This window comes from Aulostomus chinensis, chromosome 17 (genome assembly GCF_037954235.1).
Source record: "Aulostomus chinensis isolate RoL2024-O1b breed Wild chromosome 17, RoL_Achi_v1.0, whole genome shotgun sequence".
Lineage (NCBI taxonomy): Eukaryota > Metazoa > Chordata > Actinopteri > Syngnathiformes > Aulostomidae > Aulostomus > Aulostomus chinensis.
The window spans coordinates 16,463,027-16,473,165 of record NC_141336.1 but is presented as its reverse complement, the minus strand read 5'-3'; the positions used below and the strand labels follow the sequence as shown (position 1 = coordinate 16,473,165).

The window sequence follows — 10,139 nt, the reverse complement described above, 5'->3', positions numbered from 1 at the left end:
ATATTTGTGCCCTACTTTTTGACTGTCAGACGATTGCATATTGTTCCCCAAAGATAATGGTTGAACAAATGTAAACATTTGTTCTTGTGAAGCAACAGATATTGATTTGAAGAGCAGCTTGGCTACATAGGCTTTTAATCCTTACGCGTAGGGAGGAAGTTTACCTGTAAGTTTAGTTTTAGGGTTAAGAAAACTGTTGTTCTGTCACCGCAAAGTCATTGGTTTTCACAGTCACTGGCGGGGGATTGTAAGTTCCTGAACAAAGCTAAAGGCAACGAATGTGTCCCATCGAGCACGATCGCTTACACAAGTGACACCGGTTGAAAAAGCAAAGATGTGCATCGGTGAAAATGAGGCGAAAAAGTTGTAAATTAGTCAGTTTGATTATATGTGTCACGCTACCTCCAGTTAGGCGCAGTTAAACAAATGCTAACTAGCTTTTAGCCATCATCGCCTAACCAGGATGAGCTTGTCACGGGAGATAAAACGTAAGTGCTGCTTTAACCTTAAAGTCTTTGCGTGTTAAAACACATATGAAATCATCCCGTCGTGATTTTTTTTTTTGTAAACATGCAGACCTGCAGAAAGCCAAAAGCAAAGCCCAGCACAACAACAATTTAAGAGAGGAAGCTAACATCTGCAATCAGCTGGGAGAGCTGCTGTGTAGAAATGGTAAGTTTGTTCCTCTGGTTCCTGTTATTGTCTTTGTAGCTATTCACTTTATTAGGCTTAACACAGAATGTTACGGAGATCTGTCCTGCACCTTTATTTGCATTTTGTTCCAGAATAAAGAGGTAAGACACTTAGCAAAATTAGTGGAGATCAGATCATGTGATCAGATGATAGTTTTCATAAATGAGAAATATATGATTGGATTAAATTAGCAAGCAAAACTTCTAACTTGCAAATTCAGTTGGTGAGCACTAATTTAGAAATTGAGTGAAATATATTAAACTACAATTATTCAAGACAGGAGCCATACTGCTGGATTTGTTCATCTTCAAACAACTGTAAAGCAGCAGAGTGACAAAGCTTCAGGTTTAAACTGGGATTAAGCTTCTAATTTATTCAATCCAGTCGTTTTAACACCTCCCGGCTGAGGTAGTCTGGAATCTCAAGTTTAGATTTCATCCATGACTTTCTCTCTGGTCTTTGTGTCCTTTCTCTGATGAACACTGTAATTTTTCTCCAGTACTGAAGATTATTATTATATTTCTCAATCAATCAAGTTTTCATCTCTCTGAAAGCTTGATTGACCCATTTGTATCATCCTGCGCTTCTGTATCCCAGGGGACTACGAGGCCGCCATTAGGGAGCACCAGCAGGAGTTGGCTCTCTCGGAGGTGACAAATGATGTGATTGGACGAGCCGTGGCTAATCGTAAGATCGGAGAGTGCTACGCAGAGCTGGGAAATATTGAAGCTGCCTTGAAAGTGAGTTAATGTCCAAATTAGGGGTGGAGAAAAAAATGTTGTATCGCATTAAAAAGTGATACTTTTTTCCCCAAAACACAAAATTGATTTTTCAGCTCTTAACAGCAGGTATTTTTCCTTCAAATAGTAAGTCGTGTTCTAGACAAACTGTAAATACAACATGACTTCTGCAATGTTCTAAGTGGCCAGTCAGAGGTTAACAGTGGGGAATTCAAAAATTGAAAAAAAAGATTGGATAAAGAAAATGAAATACTGTATAGATGTTTTAGGAGTGGGGGCAGCATGGCTCGGCGGAAGAGTGGCCGTCTAGCAACTGAAGGGTTGCTGGTTCGATCCTCACTTCCCTTGGTTCTATGTTGAAGTATCCTTGAGCAAGATACTGAGCCCCTAACTGCCCTGGGACAGACTGGCGAACCGTCCAGGGTGAACCCCGCCTCTCGCCCAATGTCAGCTGGGATAGGCTCCAGCCCCGCGTGACCCTTAACGGATAAATGGTATAGAAAATGGATGGATGGATGATGTTTTCGGAGCATGTAAAGGACTGTGTGTGTTTGTCCTCTCCAGCATCAGCACTGTCACCTGGACCTGGCTCGCTCAGTCAGAGATCACGCCGAGGAACAGAGGGCGCTGGCTACAATCGGTCGAACCTACCTTTTCCGTTATGAATCCGATCAATCAAGGAAAAGTTTAGAGCAAGCAGAAGACGCCTTCAGGAAGAGCCTGGCCATTGTAGATGATCGACTTGAAGGTGTGTGCTGCCTCTGTTCTTATGCTGTTAACATTTTACATTTTCTCATGCCGTTCCTTATCCGTTATCCCTGATCTTCACCTCTGGTCATCTGAAGGAACTTTGCCCGAACGAGAGATTAGAGAGATGAAGGCACGTCTCTTCCTTAATCTCGGTTTGGTCTGTGATCATCTTGGGGAGCCCAAATCCTGCAGCGAGTTCATCCGACGTAGCGTCTTCATTGCAGAGTGAGAATGCACTTTCTTGTATTCATCCAAATTCAGACAAGCAAAATGTTACAGAATTTGCTTTTTACTGACCTCTGTCTCAGGAATCTTAGCATTCTTCTTTTTTTCTGTTTTCTTTTGAACAGGAAGAGTCAGCTGCTGGAGGATCTTTACCGTGCAAACTTTAACCTCGGTAATATCTACTTCCGTAACGGCCAACATTCCAACGCTGTGCGCTGCCTGGAACAGGCCAAAGAGTGCGCCAGGAAGATAAAAGAAAAGTTCAGCGAGAGCGAGTGCTTTCACTGCATCGGCAAGGTGGGAAGTCACTCTTGAATAATAGCTCATGAAAACAAAACACTAGGTTACTGTGACGGTGTATTTTATAATTTTGGATATTCTGTGACAGATCCAGCTTTCTTTGGGGGATTTCGTAGCAGCTAGGCGATCTCTTAAGAAGGCTCTCTTGCTGGGATCTCAGCAGCCACTGGATAGACAGACAGTGAAGAAAGTTTTTAAATATGGTGAAGTAAATTCCTTTTGTTTTAATTTAACAGAATTGACAGAAATGACTGATGGATTTTTCCAATTTCCTAGCTGATCGGGGCTGTAAGCTAGAGGACAAGTTAGGGGAGGATCAGGGCAGGAGACTGGGTTCCCATCAGGCCGTGGAGCTGGCTGAGCAGCTGGGAGATCTCTACTGTAAAGTTGGCTGCTACAGCAAAGCTCTGGATGCGTATCAAGCTCAGGTGAGGTGAACCAGCCTCCTTCCTCTCCTTTAATGTAATTCTGTTGAGCTTATCTTGAGTTATTGAGTGAATGTAGGTCAAGCTGTGTTGTTGTTGTTTTTAAATACAGTGATGTATTTGTGTACATGCACTAATAAAAAAGTGAGAGAAAAGCTATTTTTAATGCATCGCCAACAATAATATTGCAGCTCACAGGCGCTGAGGCGTCGGGGAAGCCTGCCAGGGAGTTGGCCGTCATCCACGTGTCTCTGGCGGCGACCTACACGGACCTGAGACAACACGGCAAAGCAGTGGAGCACTACAGACAGGAGCTGGCCTTACGTCAGGGCAGCCAGACTGAGGTAATCTGCCATAACTACTGTGTTACCTTCTAACTATGTTAGACCTTGCACTCCAGGCATGGCGTAGAGATGCTCTAAAATTCTAAAAATATCACAGAGAAATAGACGGACTATGTGCTCGAGAGCGACACTTGCAACTTGGCTTGTCGTATTGTGAATGAGGACATGACAAATGGAGGGAGAAGGTCCAATCCAAGCATTATCATCATCATCATCATCACCCTCCCATGTGAAGGGGAAACTTATACTGGAAATGACAAAGGTCTTTGTTCATGATGTTTTCTTAAGCATAAATTTGTTCTGACTACAATTCTAAATCCTTGACTTTACTGTTGTCTCACAGACAAGAAAGAAACAAAATGGCTGATGGTTATTAGTATTCCTGACACACATCATTCACTAGAATGTTATTGCGGCGCAGAATGGAAGTCGTTATGTTGCTTTATTTGAACCTAACGTGTCTGTTTGAGTCCCTCCAGCTTTCACTGTTTATTTCATGCAGTAGTTTTCTCTGCGCCACTGCTAGGAAAACAAAACTAGCCTGCATTCCCGTTTGTTTCTCATGCCAACACACCACTGTTGGTCTGAGTTAATATCATGAGTGCACTAAGAAGCATTAACAGTTGGATTTAGATGCAAGTGAGGTTCTCTACCACCACCAACTTCTCTCTTCTCTCCTCTACTCTGGTCTTCTGTTTTTGGCTTTGCAAAAACAATATACAAACCTGTCTTCTTCTGAGTAGAGCTGCTGCCAGACTCGCAGTTTCAGTATACACACTGTTACTGTGTTCTATTATTCTGCAAACTTGTCCAGAGTTACATCTGAGGATTGAAGAGCTGTGATTCAAGAGAGGGCAGTATTCAGGAGAACTATGATCATGTGTTAAGGTGTATTATTTACTGTACTGTAAAGGTACTATTTGAAGAGACGATCTGCTTTTATAGTTGATTGTGTTCATCTAGAAGATCTTATAATGTGTCACCTGCATGTGTCTGTTTCAGGAATGCAGTACTTGGCTAAACATAGCAGCAGCTCAGGAGGAGAGCGGCTGCACCTTCCAGGATGTAGAAAGCAGCTATTGTGCAGCTTTACGCTGCGCTCAGAAGTCCGGACAGGCTAGACTACAGGTGAGGAGGAGCGGGTGTCAGGGGGGGCAAATAACAACAACTAGCTACTAACTAGCAGCATCACTCAGGGATCTGGGAAGTGGGGAAGCACAAAGGCTCCAGAGGAGGAGTCAAGTTAATAACAAGCCCAATGCATCATGAGAGATCCCCAGCTGTCCCAAGTCTAAGCCAGCCCTAACCATGAGCTTTATCAAAAGGGAAGGTCTAAGTCTACTCTTAATCGTAGAGAGGGTGTCTACGCCCCGGACCAAAACTTGGAGACTGTTTCAGAGGCGAGAAACCTGATAGCTGAAGACTCTGGCGCCCATTCTATTTTTCGAAACTCTAGGAACCACAAGTAACCCTGCATTCTGGGAGCAAGGGGTTCTTGCTGGAATAATAGGGGACTATGAGTTCTGCCAGATATAAATGTGCCTGATTGTTGAGGACTTTTTATATTGAATTCTAATCTGAATTTGACAGGGAGCCAATGCAGAGAAGCCAGTACAGGAGAGATATGGTCTCTATCAGTTCTTGTCAATATACACGCAGCAGCGTTTTGGACCAGCAGGAGCGACTTTAGGGACTTATTGGTGCAGCCTGATAGGAGGGAATTGCAGTAATCCAGCCTGGAAGTGACAGAAGCATGGACTAGTTTTTCTGCTTCTTTTTGAGACAGGATGTGTCTGACCTTAGTGATGTTACGTAGAGGAAAGGAGGCGGTCCTGGAGATTTGCTTTATGTGGGAGTTAATCCAAGATTCCGTAAGGTAGTGCTGGAGGCCGGGTTGATGACATCCTGGGTACCTATCTCATTAGATATCCATCCATCCATGTTTACGTCCTTTCGACAGGCCTCCAGTTTAGTCAGCTGATTGGTTTCATGTGGATGCATTGATAAATACAGCTGCGTATTGTCTGCATAACAGTGAACATTAATCAAGTGTTATTATGTAACCTAGTGGAAGCAGATACATTGTGAAGAGGAGTGGTCCAAGCACAGACCCTTGTGGAACACCATAGCTGGCTGCCGTGGTTTCAGAGGAATTATCATTAGCGAGTACAAACTGAGATCGACCTAGTAAATATGACCTAAAGCCAGTTTAGCACAGTTCTTTCAATGCCAATAACTTGTTCCAGTCTGTGTAATAGGATGAGATTGTCAATGGTATCAAAGCTGCACTGAGATCTAACAAGACCAGCACAGAGACGAGTCCCTCAGCTGACACCAGTAGAGGGTCATTGCTTTGACGAGTGCTGAATCTGTGCTGTTTAACAACTGCTTTCTCAAGAATTTTTGAGAGAAAAGAAGGATTTGATATTGGTTAGTAGTTGGCCAAATCTTCTGGATCTAGAGTTTTGTTGTTGTTGTTTTTTATGTGTATCCATATGTACGACTTGTGTTTCCCCTCTGAAACAGAAGCGTGTGTTGAGGCTTTGTTTGGGTGCTCAGAGACGAAGCGGCTCATCAAATGCGGACGACACTGAATCCAGGCTGCGGGAACTGTGCGCTCCAGAGGGCTGGAACCCTGATGGGAGTGACGGGGAGGAGGAGGAGGAGGAGGAAGAGGAGATGGACAACAGTGAACCTCTGGATGACAGCGATGTCGTCCTCTCAGACTCAGGTAGTGCCGTCGACTGTTCCAACCAAACGTGGAATAGTATGTTATCTCATTTTTGTGTAACGCGGTGCTTCGTCTAGATGACGATCTGGAGGGCTACGACAAGGTGGTGTCAGGAAGGAGGAAGGCAGGAAGGGTGAGGCGGGACATTTGTCACTCTGCACTCACCTTTGATAAGAATTTCATGTCTTTACTGCTGACCTGCTGCTCCCCTTTGTTACTCTGCTCCAGTGGAACAAGAGGAACGAGAAGGGTGAAACATCTCTCCACAGAGCGTGCATAGAGGGGAACTTGAAGCAGGTTCAGTATCTGGTGGAACAGGTGAGCAAAACAAGCTGGGTTTATTTTAAAAAATCCCAAAAACTTGAGGAAAGTGAAGTTAATGAACATAAAATTCATCCATAAGGCTAAATACAAGGCTCAATTAGGCTTTTAACTTTTATTTACATGATTATAAACTTTAATTTGTCTGTTTCTCTGTCAGGGTCACCCAGTGAACCCCAGAGACTACTGTGGCTGGACACCCCTGCACGAGGCCTGCAACCACGGTCACCATGGTAACTGATTTAAGATTAAAGATCTCCTACGTTTGTATGAACTGCACTATTTCCTCTCAGCTGTTCCTTATCTATCTCAATCCACACATCATGCAGACATAGTAGCCCTGCTACTGGAGCGTGGGGCTAACATCAATGATGCCGGCGGTCCCTTGTGCGAAGGAGTGACTCCTCTTCACGACGCCCTCGCTTGCGGTAACTTCAGTGTGGCACGACTCTTGGTAGAACGAGGAGCTTCTGTCACTGTGCGCACCGCCAAGGTACGTGTAGTCAATGACGTCTCCAAACTACTGCGGCGTCTATTGAAAAGGGCAAAGATGAAAAACAGAAACGGTTAAGGCCACATTTGTGCGGACAGATTGGCTTAAAAACAAAAACAAAAAGACTGGCCAGCACAGACCTGACTTTGCACAGACGTAGTACACTTCATCCTAGCGTGTGTGTGTCTCATACTTTGTCAGGGAGAGACGGCCGTGGACACACTGCGTCAGTGGCAGAGGATGTACAGCAGAGAGCTGGACCAGGAGGCCAGGCAGGAGTGCACAGCTACAGAGAGACTCCTGAAGAAGGCACTCGCAGGTGGAGGTGAGGGCTTTGACATCTTTTACCACATCAGCCCCGGTTGATTTGTTTTGCTTCTTAAAGTACTTATCTCTGCCTACCACAGTGCCCGCTGCTCCGGCGCCAGCCAAGCCTTTTGATGCCCTGCAGGACAGCCAGTTGTTTGATGCGGAGAACTCAGAGCCCCTGTTATCCTCTGAGGGGGGGTGTTCCTCCAGCCAGGATTGGCAACGGAACAGCAACAAGAACTCAGAGGTGAACGAAGCACCTGCCAGCCACAAGCGATGGCAGAGCAATGGATCAACACAACAGCACAGAGCCCGTGGAACAGAGGCGGCTCTTCTGTATGGGGTAATAAACTGTATTGTTTTATTGTGGCTAGAAATAATCCACTTAGATTGGAATTAATTGACATGACACAACCTTAAACAGACCAGTTTAGATTTACAGTGTATTATTTGTGCCTTAGAACAACAGCTGCTCGGATGAATCCGACTCCGACTGCCATGTTAGTCCCCTCCGCCCCGTACGCCCCAGACACACTCTCCCAGCAGCCCTGAGCCAAAGGGACATTCCCCCAAACAAGGAAGCCAAATCAATCCCCGGCTCTGGCCGAGAGAGCCTCAGAGACCCTCCTGCTCCATCTGTCTTTGCCCGGGAGGAGTACCACAGTGCCATAAGAGGTTTAGGTAGTGCCAAAACCCTCCTCCAGGGTCTGCCACAGACCCAGTTCTCAAGCACACAGGCTGTGTCCTCCAACAGCAAATCAGCTCTGGTTCCTGAGGAGGAATACATGGCTGATGACTGGCTGGATGATGATTTAGGGAACCTGCAGCCAAAGAAGAAGAGGAGGCTTCAGGTGGAGGAGGGCGGGGTGAGAGGGGAGGAAGCTTTGTCTGCAGCAGCCAGAAGTCTAAACAGGCAATCTAACAGCGAGGCATCCAGCAGAAGTGAGTGTCAGAATGGACACAACACCACAAACGCACAAAATTAACCAATGTATTTGTTGAGGGTTGGGTTTTATCCTCCGCATTTCTTGCACCTTCTCCCTCAGGATCTGCAGTTCCTTCCTCCACCAACAGGAGTCTCTCTCTGAAAAAGAATGGCTCCCAGAAGCCTCACCAGGTCAAAATGACTCAGATGCCAGGAATGGTCAGGTTGGGAAGACGAGAGGTCAGCAGGTCACATAGCCCCGTCGTTACAGATGAGGACAGCGACGCGAGATCAGAAACTCCTCCACCGCCGCCACACATACATGTTCAGGTCAGAGTCATTTCCCAGACTCATTTCTGGTCAGTACTTCACAAGCAGTGTGGGTTTTCATCTTTTTGATTATGCAGTGAGTCATTAAAGCAGGATGGTGCTTTGTTACCAGGTAAATGACTGCTGCATGGTTTTTTTTTTTTTTAAGTTTCTCCTTTTTTGTTGTATTTTAGCCTCCAACTCAAACATATCCCACACCCACCACGGCATCCATGCCTCCGCCTATAAGGATGCGGGTCAGAGTTCAGGAAGACGTCTTCCTCATCCCAGTCCCACAAAGGTTTATTGTCTCATTTTCCCAGTATTTGGCGCAGTTTCATTGCTTTTGTTTCAGAGGTATTTGTCAAAACAGGTTCGTCTTCATGGTCATTTTATGTATGCGTTGCAGTGAGGCCGACTCCTGCACCGTGTTGTGGTTATGCAAGCAAGCGGCTCAACGTTACTATCAGAAATGCGGCCTCCTGCCTCGCCTCTCACTGCAGAAGGAAGGTGCTCTGCTGTCACCGCAGGACCCGCTGCTGGCTGTCCTGCAAACCAATGAAGAGGTTCTAACCGTCTCTAAGACCCGTATGAATTGTTATTTCAGAACTTTTTGTCAGGCTGTGCCGTCAACAGAATATTGATGATGCAGGTTTTAGCCGAAGTGTCCTCCTGGGATCTCCCTCCTCTCCCTGAGCGCTACAAGAAGGCCTGTAACAGCCTGGCAGTGGGTGAGCAACACACAAATGCAGCAGCACACGTTTTTGTTATTGGCTCTAAAGCCTGTGTGTGGGTGTGTGTGCAGACGAGAACAGGCGTGTGACTCGGCTGTGCGAGGTGCAGGACGGGAGTCCCTCCATGGTGGTGTGTGGCCTCAGCTTGGCCTCTTCTTCTCTCAACACCCTCCTTCGCGCTCTAAAACTGCAGGCCAGCCTCACTGAACTGCGCATTTCTGGCAACCGTCTCCATGACAACCTCCTCCCCGAACTGGTTGCCACAACAGTCACCATGCCTCGGCTTCAGTTGCTGGATGTTTCTGCCAATCACATCACAGGGGAGGGGCTTGAGAAGGCTGCAAATGCTTTAAAGGGGCAGAGTCATCCTGCATTTCCGGTGAAGTCTTTCTTCTCATTTAATGCACACTCGTCCCCCTCACATCACACATCTATTTTATAAGTTTCTCTCCATCACTCATTGGTGTGCGTCTCTTCTCAGTGTCTGAAGGAGCTGGACCTCAGCCTGAACCCCCTCGGCGACGGTGTGTCCGAGTCCCTGTCCTGCCTGCTGTCCTGCTGTCCTGTCTTAACCACGTTGTCTCTCCAGGCCTGCAGCCTCACGTCTCGCTTTCTTCAGCAGCATCGACTGCTGCTGGCCGGCGCTCTGACAGGTCACAGTCTCTCGACAGTCTCTGTTCTGTGTGATCCTTAAATGTTAAGGTGGGAACGGTCTTACATAAACTGAGTTCATGGGAAGTGTCAGGTAGAGAGATGGATGAAGTTGGCTTAACTGCTGAGCTCACAGTCCCGTTGCCCAGGGGGAAACAAGCATGTTGACGATATAAAACAGTGGAATAC

At 46.2% G+C, this 10,139-nt stretch overlaps 1 protein-coding gene across 1 annotated transcript in view; it reads left to right on the top strand.

Moving 5' to 3' along the window:
* Positions 1-43: 43 nt before the first annotated feature.
* The window catches only part of tonsl (tonsoku-like, DNA repair protein), a 12,399-nt gene continuing 2,303 nt past the window's right edge, over positions 44-10,139 (top strand). The window contains exons 1-24 of the mRNA XM_086182164.1: positions 44-488; positions 577-672; positions 1,291-1,433; positions 1,998-2,181; positions 2,279-2,408; positions 2,534-2,705; positions 2,797-2,911; positions 2,985-3,136; positions 3,325-3,477; positions 4,480-4,605; positions 6,004-6,208; positions 6,286-6,341; positions 6,437-6,526; positions 6,690-6,762; positions 6,859-7,022; positions 7,224-7,347; positions 7,430-7,674; positions 7,793-8,273; positions 8,378-8,586; positions 8,760-8,866; positions 8,975-9,131; positions 9,218-9,296; positions 9,371-9,678; positions 9,781-9,952. Coding sequence (XP_086038290.1) covers positions 464-488; positions 577-672; positions 1,291-1,433; positions 1,998-2,181; positions 2,279-2,408; positions 2,534-2,705; positions 2,797-2,911; positions 2,985-3,136; positions 3,325-3,477; positions 4,480-4,605; positions 6,004-6,208; positions 6,286-6,341; positions 6,437-6,526; positions 6,690-6,762; positions 6,859-7,022; positions 7,224-7,347; positions 7,430-7,674; positions 7,793-8,273; positions 8,378-8,586; positions 8,760-8,866; positions 8,975-9,131; positions 9,218-9,296; positions 9,371-9,678; positions 9,781-9,952 — 3,766 coding nt within the window. The 5' untranslated portion in view covers positions 44-463. The remainder of the gene's footprint in view (positions 489-576; positions 673-1,290; positions 1,434-1,997; positions 2,182-2,278; positions 2,409-2,533; positions 2,706-2,796; positions 2,912-2,984; positions 3,137-3,324; positions 3,478-4,479; positions 4,606-6,003; positions 6,209-6,285; positions 6,342-6,436; positions 6,527-6,689; positions 6,763-6,858; positions 7,023-7,223; positions 7,348-7,429; positions 7,675-7,792; positions 8,274-8,377; positions 8,587-8,759; positions 8,867-8,974; positions 9,132-9,217; positions 9,297-9,370; positions 9,679-9,780; positions 9,953-10,139) is intronic.